Raw genomic sequence first — 23,860 nt, forward strand, 5'->3', positions numbered from 1 at the left:
TTACGCTCTCCAGGCAGCCACCAGGGTCCTTTCAAAGTCCCAAGCAGCAGCTGCCGGCCACACGGTCCTTCCACATGTCCCCACATGTCCCGGCCCTTTCCTGTTCCGATGACCAGACCCACCTCTCTCGCACCAAGGCATCACTTCTTTCACAACACTCATTTGCCTTCCTCGCACGTCCACGCCAAGCCCTGACATGGCAAAATACTTGACGGGAGGGGAGATCGAGAGGGTTGGCACCAGCCAAGACGGCTCAACACCAGTCCATCCTTCTGAGATGATGCGGGGGGGGGGGTAATCAAGACGGGCAGGGAGACGAAGGGGGATTGCTGAGCCTCAACTCTCGGCGTTGCCAGCCCCCTCCCCTCCCGCCCCCCGAGAGTGTAGGACGGCACCTGGGGGCGGCACACCCACTCAGGGGCGCCTGGGAAAGGCGGGAAGGTCTTCGGTGTGTTTCGCCCCCGCCCTCAGCCCCCCTCACGCACCTTTCTGTGCCGCCGCGTCCCGCCGGAGCAGAAGGAGCAGCAGCAGGGAGGCCAGCGCCTGCCGGGTCCCCGCGGGGAACGGGTGCCCCGGGCTGCTCACCATGCCCCGCGTCTCCTGCGCAGCCGGCAGTCCGAGCGCATCCCGAGCCGGTGCGGCCGAGCCCGGCAAGCCCTTCGCCTCGCCGCCGCCGAGCGCGGGACCCAGGCGCGCTCTTCGCCCGCCCAGCAGCGCCGCGCGCTCCCGCCGCCCCAGTGGGCGCAACCGCTTCCGGGTCCGGGGGCCGCTCGGCCGCCCCTTCCCCGCCTCCAGCCGGTCCGCTGAACTTCCAGGCGCCCCTTGCGGAGCGCTTGCCGCCGCCGCTTCTCCAGCTCGGAAGGGGGAAGCGGAGGAAGAAGACCCGTGGAAAAGGAGCTTGCCCAGAAGCGCGGAGAAGTCCAGGCGCTCCGCAGCTGCTCCGTGAAATGGAATGAACAGCGCCAGACGATGCAATCCTGTGCGAAGCTGACCCCAGTCAAGATCCAGTGATGCAAAGCTATTCTGGCCTAACCCTATCGAAACAGAGTGAAATCGGAGCCGGGGGGGGGGGCGTAGACCGGAAGAACTCTCCAGAGGATTGCACTGCCGCTGGATGCCCAAGAGCCGAGTGGGGCGCGTTGAGAGGTGCCGGGGTTCAAGCCGGACTTGAGGACTGGATGTCCTTACCCTTATCCTTACCCAGGAGGGAGCCAAGTGGTGGTGTCTACAGAATGGCACTCCCCAGTAGCTGGGTATTATAATATGTTATGGAGCAGAAGCCCTGGTGCTAAATGCAAGCGCAAGGGCTCCCTTGTGAAACCAGCTCAAATTAAGCCCCAAAGAATGGCCTTTCAGAATAGAGTTCGACACCTGTTCTTGGCCCTCGGTCAACTATCATTTCTCTTTTTTACAATGGCATGGTGAATAAAGTGTACATTTGTAGTTAATTTGGAACAACTACCAGCCTCCCATATTCACAATTGTTAACATGGCTAGGAAGTATGTTAACTGTGGTGGTGGCAGGGAGATCATCTTCTTGATTATGTAGTTTGAAAAGTGTGGCTAACATGTTTGGAAAATTAGTCTGCATTTAGTAATTTAAAAGCTATGAACGTTGCAAAGGCATGCAGAAGGGGAGAGTATGTTTCTGGCTGCCAGTAGTGTCACTAACCATTCAGAGCCTGTAATGGGAGCCTGTAACTATTTAGTACAAGTCAATGGATGTACATAGCTACACAAAGATTCCACAATCTTCCCCCTTGTCTACATGGAAATAGGTAAGCAAAGCAAACAGGAAGGTACAGGCTGATTAACTCTATTGTATCAAATGATCAAGGATTCGATGTGGATTGATTAACTGAAATTCAAATCCAGAGGCTTGTTAACATAAGCTAGTAGAACACAAAATACTGTTAATAAAAACATGCCTCTGTGAAAGAAAAATCGACTGGAAAGCTTTGCAATACTGTAGTGTGTTAATGAACCAATGTGATTCCTGTGCTATGGAACCATCAGCAGGGAGAAACTAGTGCTGACACAGAAGCACTGGGAACAACCTTTGGATTCCCCATGCCAGCAGAAGGGCTGCTCATTGCTTGTGTAATAAAATCATTGTCTGGAAAGGCTCAAGCTGCTTTACTATAGAATGAGCTTTGCCTTTTGCCAGGAAGACCCCTGCTAAGATAAACCAGTAAACCACTGTGATGCCGTCCCTGCTTTTTCTCTAAACTCTCCAGGATCAGGGTTCTTTAATACAGGCAATTTGCAGTCATAAACCAGTTACTGGTGGGGATCTATTTGGTTCACAACAAAGCAGAACTGTTAATATAGCAAAGCACAAGAGATTATTCAAAAAAGATTAAGAGACAGCTCTAAATTTCCAAGCAAAATTCCGCATTTACTTTTGCTTAACTGCATAGAACTTCCACATATGAGAATCTCACTTCTTAGCGCTTGGATCAACATCAGATAATCATAATAGCTTCTTTGATCTTTTTATATGGCAAATTTCTTTGATCTCCATAGGACTGACACACTATTTAAACATTTTATCAATAGCTCTGTTCCTTCCTGTCTGTACGTAGATGTCTAAAAACACTAGCATCTCTACCCTGGCCAGCTGCTAGTTACAATGAACTAGCTATTCTTGACTCAGTTTCTTAATCACCTATTGAAAGCAATCTTGGTGGTGGTGTACTTAGCTTAAGAACCCTCTGCTGTTTCTGTATGAACTCAATCAAATACTCAATTTCTTTCCTCCCAATCCTACATGCAGTAGATAGAAAATTGGAACTGGTGTAGCATAATGATTAAAAGCATATACTGGAAGCCCTCATTTCATTTCAGACCAGCTATGAAGATGTTGATTACCTTCAGTAGTACGGAGATTTAAAAAACTCCCCGACATAGGATTGTTGCAAGAATTGTACATACTATAGGAAGCACACTCAGTACAGGAAGCAGTCAGTAAAAGCAATACACACAAAAAGTTATTATTTTGAAAAAAAATATTCTGTATATTTCAAAACACAATTTCAGAGACTTTCACTGAGTACGAAATGTGTTCTTGTGTGACATTCACAAAAAGCCATGTTTATTTCTAATATGCACAATTGTTTTGTTTTAGTTAAAATATTTTCTTTCTTTTAGCTGCTAGATGTCTGTGTTTCGTTTCCTTGGTTTTATGGGAAATACATTACCAGCTGATACTTCCTCCTGCCCCATCCAATTGGAGTGAAATTTCTAGGAATTGTATGCCTCTGCCAAGGGCTCTGCCCTGTGAAACTAGTGCAGATAAGAGAGATCATCCATCTTTTATAGGTTATTAAAATTATTGCTTGCAATTATATCATGGGATTTTGTTGTGGACAGTGGATCATAAGTTGTGCTCTGGGTGGTAGTTGGAAATATACAGAGCTATGTAGCAGTCAGTGGGTTTCTGGTGTAAGATGATATATATATTATATTGGATGGTACTGTGTTATCTTTTTGTCATATAAAAGACCTCTGTGGCTCTATGCTTCTGTATATCATATTGGCAACTTCAATACATAAATTAGATTCTATCTTGTATCATATACTAGGAAAGGAACTTTATGCATAATGTATCTTAGTGGCCTCCATGTTTTCATTATTTATTATTATTTCATTGAATTTATTGTATAAGATTCCTGGATTTCAGAGGAATGTCATATTTTGTACAGGCTGAGAATGTGCCTTTATTAGACTGTCTACTGATATTTTCACTCTTTCTCTCTTACTATTATTAAGCTGTGTTATTAAACTTTCCAAAACAAAATTTCAGATTCTCTGCTATTTGGAAATTAAAATGAATTATGTAAGATTATGTAAGATGGGGAAAATGGTGATAATATTATCAATAACCTTAAGCCACACTTAAACCATATCTTCTTCCAAGTACTTCCCTTTTACATACCACAAAACATTAGACTGCCTAGAAATAACCACAATCCAATAAAGGACTGTTGGAGTTGCTCTCATTAAATGAATAGGTTAATACAGGTCCATTCAGAGTTTCACAACAGGGCTGGAAATAGCATGGTTTATTTGCAAATGCAGTAATTTGACACCTCTAAAACACCCATCTTTTATTTTTGTATGAATATAGTTACTCCCACTACTATTTATCAAAATATTCATCAGCAATATACTAGACATTATAGACAGCATAGAAATCATATGGTCCTCCCAGAGGACATACAATGTATATGAAGGAATGGGGAGATGACCTGATAAAGGAACGGATGCATTAGAGACAAAGAGGTGAGGGAGGGTATTTGCCAGTGGTAGAAAAAGCTTAGTCCACAAAGTAGCATGAGGAAAGATTTGAAGAAAGAGAGGGAAGTGATTAATAGATATTTTCATAATTTATAAATATTAAAAAATAGAGCATTCTTTATGTACGTTAATACTTACAAATATCAACATTAGGGAAAATATGTGAAATGTGTATTTAATTCAAACTCAGAGCAGAGGGCTCTCAAAATAAATCCTTCAACAAAAACACTGAGAGAGTTCAAGTCTTTGGACAGTGTGATCCTAACTTCTGAGTCTATATAAAATAACATTAAGCAACGTCAAACCTTTCTTATTTTTTATATATAAAGCATGGCATATATAATAATAATTAAAGTGCATAAAACAATAATTAGCGTGAAACAGTTCAGGCCCGTTGAGCCTAAGCAAATGGGGGGGGGGGTGTCTCACAGTCTCTTCTGACTTTGACCAAACCAGTCCCTTGAAGTCAGAGGGACCTGCAGCTCTGCTTTGCCTTGGTGTATTGTCTGTCCTCTTTCTTACCAATAATTCCTGAGATATTAATGTATAAATTTATAAGCAGGCTGGAGTCATCCTGAGGCAAGCGCTCTGGTACTCTGGTGTCACCATCATTGGTATTTCTGCTTTATTTCCAGCTTACATGTGCTACATCTGGCCAGGCCTGGTGGAATACAGGGTTGCCAAGGAGGCCTTCATCGTTTAACACTTCACATTAGCCTAACAATTAGAAATGAAACAAATTTGTTTATAATCTACCTTTCTCACTGAGACCCCAGGCAGATTACACAGTGTAAGTTCAACAGCTAGGTTATTCATTAAAGAATACAATAAGGTATGCATTTGAAATGAAGTATACAGTTTAAATACAGGAATACAGCAAGGAAACATTGCCGATAAAATCATTTGTCGTCATGACCTATTAGACGCAGAAACTACCTAGTAAGATTATATCTACATCCACAGACAGTACCTGGTAGTATAGACACGCCCTATCCCTTTACCAAAGCATCTCTCTGAAACATTTCCTTACAGTACAACACTATTTCATGAGCGAAAAAGCCCTTCTGAATAACTGAGTTTTGTATAGTTTGAGGAAAGCCAGGAGACTGGGAGCTTTCCTGACCTCCTCAAGCAGGCCATTCCACAAGTTGGGGGTCACTTCAGAGAACGTGTGTGTGCAGACAACTGTTGATTTTGCCTGTTTGCAGGATGATATTTGATGGAATGTCTGTTTTATTAGAGGTTTATTAGTAATAGATAAAATGCCAGCATTCACCAGGGTAATTTTGACTCCAATTTTCATACATATATTTGAACCCAAGTAACTATTTACAAGGTCGACTGTCTCGGGAATTTAGTTTAGATCATTTTGTTTCCAAACACTATCTGTGTTAGGAACTGCAGGCAGGCACATACAGTCCCAGAAGCTGTGAGGAAACATCTGGTGATATGACTTGTTTCAAGGATTTGGGAATGTTATTTGCAGTACCAAATTTATTCTCTTTCAGGACAATCAAGCTGTGCAGAAATCAGATCACCAGGTTTTTCATTTTATACCCAGTCTAAAGGATTTTCTTAATTCATTTTGATAATCTCTTATTCAGTGAACCTGATTTTTGTAAGCTCTTGAAATCCCCCCACTTGTAGTTGTGATATTTTCTTTATGAAAAACAAGCAATTCTGCAAATGATTATGTTGTTTAGTGCCACAGGAGGCATACATGTGTGTGTGGTTTTTTTAAGTGTATGTATGATGGCGTGCACCCTCAACATAGCCCTCAAGGCAGCTAACAATGCAAAACTGAATTATTCAAAAAGGCTTTTTTACTCAGATAGGAGGGCAGTATTGTAGGGAGGGGGTCTTAGATGTTTCACTAATATTAGGGTGGTATTGTAGGGAGGGGGTCTCGGATATTTCGCCAATGAGTTGGGAACCATAGGCTCCACCATTATGTTGCTTTACATACTATCTGTTGCTTTGAACAAGTACTTGTATATACTGCTTGTTCTTCATGTTGTCTAATGTCAGTCCTAGAATGGATTATGTTCTGTTTCAGCAAACCTTCAACCCTGTACTGGATCCTTGCTAATGTTATGTCTCTGTAAACTTGTATTCATCTACCCTATGACAATGTTTATGGATATGTCCTTGACACTGTATGGAAATGCCTACCTTTGTTCTTGCTACTGATTGTACTGATCTCACACTATGTAATCCACCTTGAATCTCAGTGAAAAAGGTGGACTATAAATAAATACATAAATACATAAATACATAAATAAAAGCATACAACAAAAGATAAAATGTAACAGCAGCAAGCAAAAGAAGCCAAGGGTATTAGCATGAAAATAGTATATAATGAAAAAAAAATCCATCAGTAAATGGCACTAATATGAATCCCAGCAGATACAAGAGATAATAAAATAATTAACCCAGACCATCCAACCAAAAAAAATTGGGGAAAGTATTAAAGGCCTTTTAAAATAAAGGCAGATTTCAGCAGCTTGTGGAAAGCCTGAGACAAGGTGGCACAGAGAGTTCCATAAATCACAGTTCACCATTGAAAATATTGCTTGCCGTCTAACCTAGCTTCCCCTCACTGGAGGCACACACACAACAGGCCACCAGATGATGGCCTGTGGTCACAAGCAGGTTGGTATGGGAGGAAATGGTCCAAATACCCTGGTCCCAAGTGCTCCAGAGCTGACACTTTGAAAAATAGGTAACCAGTGCAGCTGAAGAAACAACTGGACAATATAACCATTGGGATGGGTATCAGAGAGGACCCCTGTTGTCACATACTGGACTACCTGAAGTTTCCAAACCATCTCCAAAGTCCTCCCCACATACAATGGACTACAGTAATCAACTTTAGATGTTATCAGGGCATGTATGATTGTGGTCCCTTGGCCAGCTCATCCCAGAAATGGCCACATTTGACAATCCGATCAAATCTGGTAGAACACAATCCTAGACATAATAACCTAACTTTGAAGAAGCAGACCTGGATCCAGCAGCAGGGGTCCCAATTCCTCTTTGGGAAATTCCTAGAAATTTGGGGGCAGTGTCTGGGGAGGGTGGAATTTAGGGAGGGGAGAGAGCTCAGTGAGGATATGATGCCATAGAGTCCAATCTCTGAAGCTCCCATTTCCTCCAAGGGAACTGATATCTACAGTCTGGAAATCAGTTGTAATTCTGGGAGAACTCCAGCCCCCCTGAAGTTGGCAACCCTAAGAAGCTCTCCCTAACATCACACTTGATCCTTCATGGGGAGCAGAATCCTGTGAAGAACTAGTTATAAACCTAACCCTGGGGAAGCCTTACTTCCAACCAACCACACTTCCATCTTTTTTGGATTAAGTTTTAATTTGTTAGCCTACATCCATACCTTTATCACCTCCAGGCACTGATTAATCATCATCATAATTATACTGCATGCCTGACTGGAATTAGTTGGGTTAAATTAAGCCCAGCTCCATAATCTAACCTGTTCTTGGAAAACATGCATCAGGTTATTAGCATCTGCAAAGAAGAAGTTATTATGGAGGACAAATATTTTAGTGGATCCTTCCTGAGTGCCATTTATTAAGGCAATATAATTCAGTGCTCAAAATGTATCTTCATATTATTCTGCTGTTAGTAGTATTTTTCTCTTCTACAAATATAACGTTCCTGTTTGCTAGAAAATAATTCTGGGAGAGACCATGTTTATTGTGAAAACTGACTACATAAAGCCACTGCTAAGTTCTTCTTTGATTTAGGATGAATACCAAGGATCCTTTTGTAATGGTGCATGATAAAATTAATTCCTGTCAATTTATTGCAAAAAGGCAAAAACATTCTGTTAAGAAATATGCCAGCAGTATTGCTGAAATAGAAGATGGTTGCAGAAGCACCAGTATAAAGTTTTCAGATGCATATACAAGAAGCCAAAACCCTGAACATTCTGTAATTTGGGACTGTTTTGTTATAAACGTACTTGGTTTTTGGATTGACTGCTTTATCTCAAATAACTGAAAAAGGAGGAGAGTCCCTTAAAAATGGCACATTTGACTACAAGAAGTAATTGGAGCTAGATCACCAGATCCATTTAGGAAAGCGAGAGCCACACTGTTCTTTATTCACACACCACCTTCATAACTCGTATGGAAGAACTTTTGCTCCTTTACAGAAAAACAGACCTTTTGGGAGCTTGTCAGCTCACGTCCGATGGCTTTTAGATAACACCGAACACCAGTCCTCTGGGTCTGCAGATGCTGAGAGGCTAATCTTGCAGAAAAGAGTCAGGAAATCACAGATTGATAAAATCTCTGGGAAGAAAAAAATAACTACGGGTGGCTGGGGTTTACGATGAGTTCACAACTGAGATTCAATGGCTGACTGAAATATTTTTCATATTTGAGACCCCCATATTTCACTGAAATGTTGGAAGACTTCCAACAAGCCAGTCCCAAAAGAGTTTATAGGTCATAGTCTTTATCCACTTATTTTACAGAGCTAATTGTTTTACTTCAATGATATGAAAGCAACTGTTTGTTATTTTGTTACCTCTTCAAGTTGTATAGGGTTTATTCATCTGTGAGGAAACATGCAGGGATAACTCTCAGTAAAATCTCCACCTCACCTCCTTCTCTTTTTTTTGTAAAGCATGCTTTTGATTTTAGGATTTTCCTAACAAGTACCTTGCTGTCTAGGTATCAGAAGACATCTTGCAGTGCTTTCCTAAGAGCACTTCCCTAGGAGTCAGGACCATTGATTAGACTTGAGTAGGATTGAGTAGACCTGCTTACATTTATAACAACACCTTACATGTTTTCATCCTGTGGTTGAAAGACTGCTTTAAAAGCCATTTCCACTAAAATATGCAAATAACATTGACAATATCAGTGGAGAACTATTGTTATACAAGTGGGGGACCTGTAGGGGTTCCATTCCCCCATCCGAGGCAGGGGATCCCCTGCTCCCATCTTCCCCCCTGCCCCCACTTACCTGGCCAGCAAGGGGGCATGCCCCCCAGGGCATCCCCTCAGGTGGCATGGCGCAACCCCATGCCCACAACGGCTGAATTCATGCCCCACAGCAGGCCTGTTTCAGGCTGAATCATGACCCACAGCGGGGCGATTCAGCCGCTTGGTGAGCGCAGGAGCGCTCACAGGCTGCCCTTTAACCCCTGTGATGTGATGATGGGAAGTAACATCATCATACCAGCTGGGAGCATGCATGCATGAGTGACAGAGCGAGGTAGGAGCCAGCGTCCCAATCTCCCGCCGAAGGAGTGAAGGGACCTGGCAACCCTAGGGGCCTGCAAGGACTTGTGAGGGGCATCTCATTTCCTGTCTCCCATTATGTTCTCTTTCCCTTTCCTGCTACCCATAGCATCTTCCTCTTTTCCTACTTCATTCTGTCCTTCCCAACCACCTTTGTCAGTCCCAGTTTTCACTTTTCCTTCTTCCCCCCACCAGCCTCTCCCCCATGGCATGGTGGTATGGTGCCAGCTGAAATGGGCCCAGTTGCATGGTGAGGAACTTGCAAGGACCTGCAGGGGGTACTTCGTTTCCCCTTGTAGCCAGTTCCCCATATTATTTCTGCTCACTCTCTGTGTGTCCTTCTCTCCTTCAGACCCTCTAAACAAGTTACCTTTTATTTGTTCCCTCTCAAGGTCCCCTGTATTTACAAGAGGCCTAAATGGGAGATCAGGAGCAAAACACTCAAAACTAGGGAGTGAAACCTAGCTTCCCAGGGTAATAAACTGCAACTGGTTTCTCCGGTTAACCCTCAACTTGAGATCATGAGAAAATACCAAGTCCTTCAAGGTCTTAAGCAAAAAGCAATCAGCTCTGGAAAGAAGACTACTTTGCAGACTGAGTTCCACAAAACAATTACTTAAGTAGGGGGGGTTAAACCATCACCCCTATGCAAACACAGAGGCATGTATGAACCACTATGCAGCATGAATTGTTATATTTAATGTTTTTAAATGTTTTTAAACATGTTTGTATTTGTTATCCGCCCTGAGCCTGCGAAAGCGGGGAGGGCGGAATATAAATATAATAAATTAAATTAAATTAAATTAAATTAAGTAGTTATGGTAAAGAGGTCAAGGTACTGGACTCAGATTAATGCCCAAAACCCAAATAACACCACAGCAGTATACGCAAGAGAGTTTATTAACAAGAGTGCAAAGATTACAAACATAGGAGTGTGCAAACAGGAGAGGAACATGTCAAAGCTAAATAACTATCCTCAGGCACTAAGCAGTCCTCAGTACCCTGACACAAATGTTATCTTGCCAGAGTCTAGATAGAGCTTAGATGTCCAAAATCCAAGAGGAAAAAACCCTGGTCATTGAATCCAAAAGCATGTAGCTCAAGTATCCACCAGCAAGCTTCAAAGAACGTGTGTGTGAGCTAGAACAAAGACCGTAGCTTTATTCCATGCTTCTTGTAGCTGTCTTGTTCCCAATTAACCAATCAGGAGCATTGTACATTCTCCCACCCAAGGTTTCTTGCTCTAGATAATGCAATGTAGGTACAAGACTTGGAGCTCTGATGTTGTCAGACAGGCCAGCCAGCCTGCCTGCCTGCCATACATGTGAATGTATATCTACTGGGGGGGAGGGGGAATGGGTAGTAGTGTCGCTTTCTTCCTTCACTGTATCTTGGCTACTCTTTGCTTCGGTTGAGTGGTGTTATCAGTGCAGCTGTAACTGAATGTCTGGGAACTGACCTTGGGAAACTCAGCTCTGCATCTCTTTCAGGACTTTTGCTGATTTCAACTGACTCTTGTTTGAACTGCGGGGGGAGGGGACTGGAGGTATAACCTCTCGGGGAAGACTTTGCTTTGGCATTCCAGGCAATTACTATGTACTGCTAGGGAGCAATATCTAATAAAGACCTTTAACTCATACAACAGTGTTTGATGAAGAGGAGAGTCTGAGAGAATCCCCTAGCCAGACCCTGACAGATGTCACTTTGCTCTGGACTCATTCACGCATAGGAGAGATCCTCTGGAGACCCTCTTCTGCATCTGCACTGTATATTTCTGTAACCATCCCTGTAAAGGGATATGGAATGTGGACTACACTACAGTACACAATGTCTGTTGCTGAAAGTATGATCCTATTATGTAATTTCTGCATCATCTAATCCATTGTGTTAATGCTTATGCTTTGCTTCAGCTTGGTTTCAGCTCTCTTTTCAGATTTCTGCTCATTTTCATTTATTTTTTGTTTTTATTATGGAACAGTTAAAAGATAGAACAAGAGAAAGAAAGTAAAACAACAAAAAGACAACTACAAAGGGCCAAGAATGGCCTACAAATCAGTCTACAAAGTAAAAACAGCAAAAAACATAATAGGCATATTAATCTATCACAGTTTTTAGCCTACAACACTTCCTCCTTTATTATCAGTCAGCTTGTGATCTCATTAATATCTTTTTCTGTCTCCTTGATATCTCAGAACCTTATTCTTAAAAATCAAAACCACAAATCATTAATTTGTTTTTCTTCGTCTCTTGCAGATAGTCCATAAAGGGTTTCCAGTTTGCCATGAATATAAAGAGTTTTTTATCTCTAGATTTCTGCTCATTTTCAGACTTCTGCAATCCAAACCCTATTGCACTATCCCATTCCTTTTGATTTAAATTGCCTGTGTCAGTCTTCCCTCTGGGTTGGCAGCACCTCTGGGTTTGGGGTCAGCCACTGCCCCTTTAACTGCTGTCCCTGCCTTCTCAAGATACTCCTGTCTCTTCCTCATCACTCCACACTTCTCATCTAACACTCTCCACCCTTGCTTGTGGGAGGGGCCTCCCCTTTTATCCCTTCACCAATCCCAGCCTCTGCTTCCTAGCCCCACCCCTAACAACCAAGCTGCTGCCTTGGTTGCCTTAGGCAGCCACACCTGTGGCTGCTCTGCGTTGGCTCTTCCAGGCTAATTCCCTGCCCTTTCTAGCCTGTCTGTTGGTTTGCTGTGCTGCTGCATCTCTCCTGCAGGCCTCTGGGAGGTAGTGTGGCCTGGTGCCTCCCTTGCTGCCTTTGGCCTGCTGCTTGAGTTGGTGCTGGCTGGCTGTCCCTGTCTCGTCTCCCCCTGGCTGGGCTGTTGTTCTTCCTGTGGGCTGAGGAAAGAGGCTGCCCTGGAGCCCTGACTGAGTAACTGGCAGTCGTTAGGACCCAGGTGATGCTGCCTAGCCAGCCTCCTGTTGCTGAGGCTTTGTCTGAACTTTCTGCACCTGGGGCTTCTTTGCCATTCTTGACCCTTGTGGTGTTTCTGACGTCTGTCCTCTCGTGGCTGGGTAAGTGTTAAGGGTGGTAGGGCTGGATTGGGGGGCTGCAAGCTTTGTTTCTGGGGTGGGTGTTCCTAGGGGGTTCCCTAAGTCCAGCACCGGACACAGTCTTTTACTGCGTGATCCGCCTTGAGTCTCAGTAAGAAAGGCAGACTATAAATGGCATAAATAATAATATTTGCAAAATTTCACCTGCTGCTATCTATGTAATATATAACATGAAACTTGGAAGTTCTATGTGATCCGAACAAGAGGGCATTTATCACTGTCCAGATCCAAAGACAGGAAGTATACATGTGTGAGTTGTAAAAAAAAAAAAAAAGCAGAAGTGTATGGCATCATTGCAGTCATGAAAGGGCAAACTGACAGGTCACCCAGTCATTGATGAAAGTGGAAGTAAAAACTCTTGGCTTACTCATGACATCAGCACCTTCCTCGAGAGCACAAGGGCCTTTCAGTCATGTGATCCTCTCCCTTATTTCTCCTTCACACTTTCCTTTGTGGTCCTTCCTAGCATCTTTGCCAAACTATAGTACCAGCTGAGCAATGCACTCATGCGTTTCAGACTGGGAACAGGAATACCCAGAATCAACTTCAGAGGGCCTCGATGCTGTTGCGCTTCATCATCCAGGCCAGGATGACTGACTCCACAGGAACAGCCTGCATAATCTTTCTGCTCCTTGCAATTTTTTTAAAAAAAATCTAGGGTTCCCATTGGTTACACCTAAAATAGTTTGCACAATATACCAGGTATGTCATAAAGCTGTTTAACATCTAAGATGTTAAACATCTAAGGCAGGTATCTTGTCTGAAACCCTCCGTGGGGACGAGATGGATGCATTTGTTGGGAATCACTAACGTATCAAGGGACACAGGCCTCAGGAGAAATTAATGACATGAACACATGAAGCTGCCTTCTGCGTGAGCCAGACTGCCAGCAGCTCTCCAGGGTCTCATATAGAAGTCTTTCATATTACTTATTACCTGGTGTTTTTAACTAGATAGACCAGGGATTAAGCCTGAGACCTTCTGCATGCAAAGCCAATGCTACGTATAATACTGAGTTACAGTCGCTGCTTCATGCAATGCAAGAATATAAATCCACTGTTGAAAATCTAGGTTTTAAAAAAAGAAACTCAACCTAAATTTAGATTCTAATGTCCCTTTGGTTTACTAGTTTCTAGATAACCCAACGGAGTATAATTTTGTTCTAAATGTTATTATTGTACTATAATGAACGTTTATTCATCATCCTACATTGTGAACCACATTTGACCCTCTATTTAATTGCTTAAAATGTTTAACTTTGAAATGGTCCCTTTTGTTTTTATGTGGATGTTAACCTCAAAGGTTACAAGAAAAGTTACTGTCTCAGACATACTCCAGTGCAGGGCAGGTTGATGTCAAGTGATGAAAAGGTACAAAGTTCAAGGCTACTCATCTGTGGATGAGATCATCCTTATTGGATTCCCCACAGCTGATTGTAATATAAGCCAATGTCTCCCTTGTGAGCAGCTCTTGACAGTTAGAAACAATGATGTCATTTTGGTTGGCCACTCACAGACATTCGGCTAGGGATTAACACACAAACATTTCTCCTGATTTTCCCGTAACCTTCTACTTCCTTGAGCGGAACAAAAAAAATTCACTGCAGATTAAAATGGTTCCGGGAATAAACAAATCCTCTAATATTAGATTTATGGGGAAAGATACTAAGCTGATATTGCTAATTGTAAATTGATATTTTGATATGTGTCTGTATTTCAGGAAAGATATTCTGTGTTTATGATGATCTTTGCTCCTAAGGAAAAAACATTTCTGGTATTTCTTCCTCAGATACTAACAGTCTGATCTGATATATGCCTGCAGAAAACTCTGCATTGAGTTCAAGGCGTCACCTTGGGTCAAGGCTTGAAGTTCACGCCAGAACATCTGTAGTGCAAGAATGTTGCCATCTCATGCAGGAATGTAATTCTTGAAGAAGACATTGAGGAGTACCATTAACATGGTCTGAACAGCTGCAGAGGCTTTGTCCAAGAACAGAAAATGAGTTCATTTGAAGAGAATTACAGAGAGAGATTTCAAAACATGGTATCTGACACACACAAAAAGCATAGGGCAGTAAACAGAAACTATAAAGAACAGCATAAAATTCCTATCCAAATATTATATATATATCAATATAACTTCACTCAATGCCATAGGCCATAGCAGTTGTTTAAATACAAGTTGTTGTTTGCTGTTGGGAATACAAAGGCCACTATATGCATATCCTAACATAGCAGGCCCGCTAGATCCATGTACCCTGTACCAAGTACATGGATATCTGGATCACATATATTTATGTATATCATCCTAGAAATTTTTGTTTTGCCCTTCCTCCAAGGAGGTAAGGTTAACGTACATGGCCATGACTTTATTCTCATAAAAACAACCCTGTGAAATAGGGTGAGATGAGAGTATGTGACTGGCCCAGGGCCAGCCAGAGAACTTCATGACAATGTGGGTACTTGAATCCAGGTTCCCCAGATCCTAGCCCAACTATTTGACCACTACTCTACAATGCTTCTTCGGTGATTCAGTATCGCAAATAAGCATGCCCCATCTCTATATGAGATGCCCTTAATATCATTGCTGCACGTTTTCCCACCGTGACACGTGAAATGATGCTTCATACCAGGTATCTGTGTGAAATATATGTTGGAAGAGGAGGATCCAGCGCTGACTGTCTCCTCAGGTTTCAGAAGGGGACAAACCAAAGAGTTAGAAAGAGAGGTCAGGGCACTCTGTTTACTGTTTACTATTGTTTACTGCTCTGACTATCCTTTAATATGCAAGTGGCTATTCTCAGGATTTCCTCCTGCTGACTTCCTCCCTCTCATTTCTTCTCTTCCTGTCTTTGTTCCAGGCAACACCTCTCTCCTTCTCCTCCTTCCATCTTGGCAGTATGGATGCAGGCCTTGTCCTGCCATCCATGTCCATCCTTAGTTAGGGTCTATCTCTCCTCTTTTCCTATCAAAGTATGGAGTTCCTGCAATAAAGAACTCTTATTTCTTTACTAAATATAAACTAAGTGTATGCTTTTATTATTTTCTCTCCTGTACACACACCAGCCAGCAGAACGAGCTCACTGTTGGAATAGATCACTGTGGCCTAATTTGAATGGAAAGAGTAAGGAGTGCTTGCAGAGGGAAAGGGGGCTTGATACATTGTATAGTGTCTGTTTATCTGTTGCTGTTGATCGGGCCCCTCCCTGCTGTGAATGAACATTCCTTTCTGTGTCAGATAAAATGTCTGTTAGTCTGTAACTGTCTCTCTCTTATGTACAAGTCATGAACATGTTGTCTGTCATAGAATGTTGTTTGCTTTACTGTAAATAGTTATTAAATGAAGTTCAATATTATCTACTTAAATGATTTTACTTCTCACTTGATTCAGCTGTTGACTCTGATATATAGATATAGATATAGATATAGATATAGATATAGATATAGATATAGATATAGATATAGATATAGATATAGATATAGATATAGATATAGATATAGATATATATGAAGAAGGTGGAATATCCTGCACCTGGTGAGTGAAGGGATATTGCCCCATAATGAGGACTGTCTGGGATATTTAAATATATCTCCCTCACACTCACAACTACCTATAATCATGCTTCCTATGCCTAACGATAGACTCTGCTAACGGCCCAAACATGGAATCTTTTAATTAGGTTTCTGGGGCCTGCATAGAGATTTATTTATCAATATACAACTTTGCAAACTGAATGCTGAATTTGTACACTGGAAATGTTCAGAGGCGTAACTAAAACTGCCTTGCCTCTAGAGATGTCACAGAATGAGTCTTTCCTTCTAGCTCCTTTCAATTTGCAAAGGTACAAAGATGTCAGTCTGTGTTAGGGTTGCTAGGTTCCCTGGAGCCCAAACTGGGGGTTTGCCAGGTCCCTTTACTCTCCCAGTGGGAGGTTGGGAGCCTGGTACTTGTCAGGTCTGACATAAGTTCCTTGTGTACTCTAACCAGAGAGACTCCATTTTAATCCTGTCAGTGTTTTAAGCTCTTCTTTTGCAGGTGACAAGCAGTCCAGTAACAGTTATCTCAAAGAAGAGGAATGTTTTGACTACAATCTTTCCAGCCTTGGGAAAGTTTCACTCTCTCAGCTTCAAGCCGTTTGTTTTGAGAACTGTGGGGGGAGGATGGGATTTGATGGGCTATGCTACTCTGTACCTTAACCTTTCCCTTCATTCGTAACAATACACGTGTACCAGCTAAGATATTGCATCTTGGCCAGTGGACTATAATGGTTGTTTATATTCAGTAAAATCTTTTGAAACCAATGGACTCATGTCTAATTGCAAGAGAGTCTGGATTGCAACTTTTAATAAGCAACAGTCTGACATTTTGTTACGAATCACATCTGTTCCAATGCCTAAACCGGGGTAAATGCATACCAAGGCCGCTCCCAACAGGGACCCTTTGTTTGATCCCTATACCTCCCCTGGTTCAGAAGGACTGGAACCTCCAAGACCCGTTCAGGGAGGAACGGAGTCCAGACGTCCTGCGTTGATTACCCTGGCACCTGATACAGAGCCGAAGCTAGGCCCAGGGCGACAGCAGAACCTCTGATATCCCTGCCTACTCCGAGGCAGTGGGGCTTGAGACCGCGAGAGACGAGGGAAAGGAGAATGAGTGCAGTGTTTACTAAGTCGCAAATGGACGGGAAACGAAGTATCGGCTTGATACCAGAGCATCCAAATAGCCAACCGTGGTATCACTGGAATCGAGAGGCTGATCAAATTGAGTGGAACCGAAGAGCTTCGGAAAGTACCCAGATGTGGGAAACCTCCCGTCACGACGTGATGAGTTGGGACTACGCGGAAAGTACCCCGTGGATGGGGCAACGCGAGCCGACCAAACAGAGTTGGATACAACTACAGAGCCGAACTTTGGCGGTCGATGCTGGAATTTCAGCGGTGACCGGATTGGCCAAAGGAATATTGGCAGGGAGAACGGAAACAGAACAAGGTAACGGGGCTCAGGGCATGGGAGAAATTCAGCCTTGGCCTCGGGCGACGGCGTCCCGATACCTTGGTCATCCGCAAAGCAAACTTTCAGTTAGGTCACAAGGTCTACAGGAAACCAACTCACACTGATTGGTACTTACACAAAAACTCCAATCACCACCCCCGACAGAAAAGAGGCATAATGAAAACATTAGTGGATCGTGCAAGACGGATATGTGAGCCGCACTTTCTCAATGAGGAAATTAATCATCTAAACCACGCACTTCAGGCAAATGGCTACTCCAGAAATGAAATCCGAAGAGCAATCAAACCCAGGATGAATCAAACAACCAAGGAAAAACAGTCTCCTACAGGAAAAGTGTTTTTGCCATATATCAAAGGAATTACTGATCAGATGGGAAAGCTTATGAAAAAGCATAACCTTCAAGCAGTATTCAGACCCACCCGAAAAATACAACAGATGCTACGATCAGCAAAAGACAGTAGAGACCCCCTCACCTCTGCAGGAGTATACCGTATACCCTGCAGCTGTGGATAAGTTTACATCGGGACCACAAAGCGTAGCATCCAGACAAGAATAAAAGAACATGAAAGACACTGCAGACTTGGACAACCTGAAAAATCAGCAGTGGCTGAACATAGCCTAACTCAAACAGGGCACAGTATCTTATTCCAGGACACCAAAATACTGGACAACACTTCCAACTACTTTGTCAGACTGCACAGGGAAGCCATTGAAATTCACAAGCATAAGCAAAACTTCAACAGGAAAGAAGAAACCTTAAGAATGAACAGAGCATGGTTTCCAGTTCTGAAAAACACCAGGCTAACAAAACACTCTATACTCAACAATAGCCCTGCAGAGAAGATTAGCACATCAAGCCCCAATCCATATGCAAAAGAACCTCCTCAGGATACAGTGAAGCCTCCCGCCATTAGCATTCCACACCCTGGGAAACTCTTAAAGGATGACTCAGCTCAACCCCACCCCTCCTGAGTAGATACAAATGACCTGCCAACATCTTTTCCACACTGTGACACTGAGAGATCTCTGTCTTTTGGTGCTACACCTCTGAAGATGCCAGCCACAGCTGCTGGCGAAACGTCAGGAACTACAATGTCAAGACCACGGCAATACAGCCCGGAAAACCCACAACAACCAATTAGAAGAGAGACTTTGTAGTATGGAGGAGAGCTTAGCACATGCTGTTCACCTGCTCTCCGTACTTGTTGTAGGAGGATCAGAGGAAGGCCCCTCACAAGGAGAGGGTGTCTCCAGCCGAGTTGTCGGGCAAAGTCTGGCTGCCCTTCAGGCTATGATCCCGAGGGAGCAACCGCTAATACCCGTTGATGATCAGCAACAACCAGTACAACCACCGGAACAACCTCAGGGGCCAGCAGATGAGAGACCGGAGGAACTTCCCCTTGATGAACAGGGAGGGCCTCTGGAAGGAGAGGAAGAGGCACCGTTAGAGCAGCCCCAAGAACAGCCGCCGGGGCAGCCACAAGAACAGCCGCAAGAGCTTCCGATCCTCCCAGGAGGATTACTGTTACAGCCGCAAAATGAGGCTCCGGTACTCCCACCGCCGCCGCGGGGACAGCCGTTTCTCCCACGGCTTCCAGCACCTAGGCTTCCTCCACCGCTAAGACCGAGAGGTCCACCTCCACAAGGCCCTCCAGCTCCGCGACCGCAGAGACCACAGCCAAGGCCGCAAGGTCCTCCAATACCGAGACCCCAAGGGATCCCGCAACCAAGGCCCCAGTATCCTCCGATGCAACCGCGACCGCACCAACCTGACTGGCAGCCAAGGCAAGAACTGGTACCCGTACCATATTACCCACTCCCAGCACCGGTTGCCAGACCTCAAGAGTTACCAATGGGATGGGTAAAATTGGAAGCTACTTTCGATGGAGATCCCTCGAAGTTGGGATTTTTTCTAGTACAAGCACTACAATTTTTCAATCGTTGGGGACACTTGTTCGAAGACGAAGCTAGTCAAATCGAGCATTTGGCATCACGTCTGCAAGGAAAAGCAGAGGAATGGTATGTAGCCTTGTACGATTTGGGGGCTCCAGAACTAGATTCCCTACAGGGTTTGGTAGATGCGCTCCGAGCGCAGTACAAAGACCCACTAGAAGAGAGCAGAGCCTGAATGGAATTACAATCGATTAGGCAAGGTAGCATGTCGGCTAGAGACTATGTTACAAAATTCTGACAGCTAGCTGCCAAATGCCCAAGGTGTGAGGAATCCACCAAAATAATTATGTTCAAGCAAGGCATGAATCCCAGATTGTTGGATCGAGCCCTTATGCAAGATAATCCCCCCACGCTCTTGGGTTGGATTCAATTAGCTTGTGAAGTACAGAACTGAATACAAGAAGTGCGTCTGGTTGAGCAACAGCAATCGGCCGACCACCGGCAAACCTCCATAATTGTCAGAGGGGGCAGAGGGGCAGGATATGCAGCTAGAGGAGCGAGAGATGCTAGATGGCAACAAGGACTGTGTCTACATTGTGGCCAAAGCGGTCACTTCGCAGCGCAATGTCCACTCCGGCCTGTGCAGAGAACTCCATTCCCACCAAGGTGTCCAACCCCTGCCACCCTTCCTCAACCGTCCCGCCCAACGCCCACTCTGCGAACTTCGCGAGGGAGAGGTACGTTCAGAAGAAATCCTCCCGAAAAGGGATTAGAGCTAGAGGAAGTTATGGACTTTGACCCAACCGCTCTAATCGGTGAAGAAGCACCCGAAAGTCCTAATTCGGGAAACGAGATGGATCTGTCGTAAACGGACCCAAACGGCAGATCAAAACTCAGTCGGTTCCCATAGTGGATAGACCTCAAGGGTCCATACTATTCATGCCTGTTACATTAGTTAATCCTGAACGAAAGACTCATATTCAGGTGCAAGCGCTTATTGACTCTGGGTGCTCCAGAGATATAATTGCACCAGCTCTAGTGAACGGATTAGTGCTCCCAATAAAAGAACTTGAAAATCCAGTTATTTTTGAACAGATGGATGGCACTAATATGATCCAGTCACTACCGAAACAGCACTTGTCATTACAGGCATGGGTCAACAGTGGGAGACAAGATCATTTGTAATTAGCTCTACAGCAAAATACCCGTTAATTTTGGGAAGCAGATGGTTTTGGGACCACAACCCAGACATTAATTGGGCGGCTGGAAGCGTCACCTTCAAGATAGATAGCTGCAAAACCCATCGTTGGGACCAGAATTGGGGTAATAATCCTACCCTCATAGAACAAGCACTCCTGACCCAGGAGGAAATTAACCAAATACCTAAACAGTACAGAGCCTATTTACAAGCTTTCACTGAAGAAGAGGCCAACACCTTACCTCCCCATAGAAGAACCGATTGCGCAGTGGAACTCATCCCGGGAGCCACATTACCCAAAGGTAGACTTTATCCCATGAGCCCAAATGAAAGAGAGAAGCTCCGAAAATTTATTGACACTAATCTTCAAAGGGGATTCATCCGACCAGCAAACAGCCCCCATGCTGCACCAGTATTGTTTGTAAAAAAGAAAGATGGATGATTGCGACTGTGCACTGACTTCAGAGGACTTAATGCAGTCTCCTCCACAAACGCCTATCCCATACCTCTCATCAGGGATCTACTCAACGTCGTGGCCCAAGGTAAGATCTTCACAAAATTGGACTTAAAAGATGCTTATTTCCACGTTCGTATACGAGAGGGGGATGAGTGGAAAACCGCGTTCAATATGCCATTGGGACAATATGAATATTTAGTCATGCCTTTTGGCTTGGCTGGGGTCCCTTCGGTTTTTATGTCCATGATCAATGAAGTACTGAACAAGTTTTTGTATAAGGGAGTAGTTGTTTACCTAGAAGATGTGTTAATTTACTCTGAATCTGAAGAAGAACGTGTTCGTCTAGTGCAACAAGTATTAACTACTCTCATGTGTAATAAGTTGCCCATCAAATTATCTAAATGTGAATTTCACAAAACTGAACTTACTTACTTGGGATATTGCATCTCAAAAGATGGATTAAGAATGGATCCAGGCAAAGTGAAAGCCGTTCAAGACTGGCAAACCCCCACAAATCGTAAAGAACTGCAATCATTCCTGGGGTTTGCCAACTTCTATAGAGAATTTATACAAAACTTTGCCCAAATAACTCTCCCCCTCACTGAACTCCTAAAGACTAAAGACAAAGGGGAGCAAGCTAAAAAACCAAAAGCTAAATTGAATTGGACACCACAATGCCAATCAGCCTTTAATCAATTAAAGCAGCAATTCATATCCGAACCAGTGCTGCAACACCCCGATGAAAATCGCCCATTCATAGTGCAGGTAGACGCCAGCGATACAGCGATTGGGGGAGTCCTTCTCCAGCGGGGGACAGACAATATGCTCAAGCCTTGTGCATACCTTTCACGTAAATTTTCTGAAGCAGAAAGAAATTGGAATGTTTGGGAGAAGGAGGCATTTGCTGTAAAAGCGGCGCTTTCCACTTGGAGACATTGGCTAGAAGGGGCGCGCCATCCGTTTGAGGTTTGGACAGATCACAAAAATTTGGAAGCGTTATGCAGTCCTCGGAGACTCAACGCCAAACAGCTAAGATGGGCGGAATACTTTTCAAAATTCAATTTCACTCTCCAATTCTTACCTGGTAAAACTAACTTCCTGGCGGATGCCCTTTCGCGCATGCCCCAACACAAAAGCAAGCGGGAGGAGACAATAGACACAGTATTTTCGCCCACCCAACTGGGGTGTGTGGTTACTACCCGCAGTCGCGCAGCACAACCTTCTCAGACTGACAATGGGTGGAGACAAAAACTGAAAAGAGAAATCGAAAAGGAGGGGGACAGTATGCCCAAAGAGAAATTATTTCAATCCGAACAAGGGGAATGGCTTTGGGGTAATTGATTTTATGTACCAAAGAGTCTAAGGAAAGAAGTGCTGCAACGCTGTCGTGATGCCCCAACAGCCGGCCATTACGGATATTTAAAAACACTTCATCTGGTCCAGAGACAATTTTGGTGGCCGGGCATGCGCAAAGACATTTCACAATATGTAGCTTCGTGTCCCATTTGCCTCAGCACCAAAATGCGAAAGGGTAAACCTCCTGGACTTTTGCAGCCCCTTGAAACTCCAAGTAGACCGTGGGAAGTTATTTCTATGGATTTCATCACAGATCTTCCCCCCTCAAAAAACCACACCTGTATTTTAGTAGTGGTGGATCTGTTTTCCAAGCAAGCCCACTTCATTCCTTGCACTACTATGCCCTCGGCGAATATTTTTCTGAAATACATTGTAAAACTCCATTCTTTTCCATCAACGGTAATATCCGACCGCGGCAGACAATTCGTTGCCAACTTCTGGCGGGAGCTTATGCAACTAATGGGAATTGAGCAAGGTTTAAGTTCCGCACATCATCCGCAAACCGACGGACAGTCCGAAAAAACTAATCAATTATTAGAACAGTTTCTCCGTTGTTACATTAACTTCCAACAAGACAATTGGATTGATTTGTTGCCCTTAGCTGAATTTTCTTACAACAATAGTGTACATGCGTCTACAGGAGAAACCCCGTTCAAAGTAGTTTATGGCTACCATTTTAAACCGTTTCCTTTTGAAGCTCTTCCTCCCGCAACAGCCTCCAATGATGTTTCAGAATGGTGGGGGGAGGCAGCTCAGCAATGGACTCTTATTCAACAACATCTTACCAAAGCTAAGCAAGACTATAAAAAATATGCTGATCGCCATCGTGCGGCTGACTGGGAATTACATCCAGGAGACCTTGTGTATTTATCTACAAAAAATTTGAAAGTCGCCCAAACCAGCCGTAAGTTGGCGCTAAAATATTTGGGACCATTTCCAGTTCGAAAAATCATCAACAAAGTGACTGTAGCACTCGATTTGCCAAAGAACCTCTGTCACGTCCATCCGACTTTCCACATCAGCTTGCTGAAAAAAGTCCCTCCAGCAAATCAGTGGCATACCTGTTCTCCTCCCAGACCAACTCTGATTGATGATCAAGTCCATTATGAAGTACAACAAATTTTGGACTCTAAAATCAAACGTAACAAGTTGTTTTACCTCATCAGGTGGAAGGACTTTGATTCTGGGTTTGATGAGTGGGTGGAGGATATTCATGTTCATGCTCCTAGATTGGTTAAATCTTTTCACAATCTCTACCCTCTCAAACCAGGGGGAAGGACATTTTAGAGGGGGCAGAAATGTCAGGTCTGACGT

At 43.8% G+C, this 23,860-nt stretch overlaps 1 protein-coding gene across 4 annotated transcripts in view; it reads right to left on the reverse strand.

Moving 5' to 3' along the window:
• The window catches only part of DCBLD2 (discoidin, CUB and LCCL domain containing 2), a 53,704-nt gene extending 53,040 nt beyond the window's left edge, over positions 1-664 (reverse strand). For all 4 annotated transcript variants that reach the window (XM_054974743.1, XM_054974741.1, XM_054974740.1 and 1 more), the window contains exon 1: positions 486-664. In XM_054974743.1, coding sequence (XP_054830718.1) covers positions 486-588 — 103 coding nt within the window. In that variant the 5' untranslated portion in view covers positions 589-664. The remainder of the gene's footprint in view (positions 1-485) is intronic.
• Positions 665-23,860: the final 23,196 nt, after the last annotated feature.

This window comes from Eublepharis macularius, chromosome 3 (assembly GCF_028583425.1).
Source record: "Eublepharis macularius isolate TG4126 chromosome 3, MPM_Emac_v1.0, whole genome shotgun sequence".
NCBI lineage: Eukaryota > Metazoa > Chordata > Lepidosauria > Squamata > Eublepharidae > Eublepharis > Eublepharis macularius.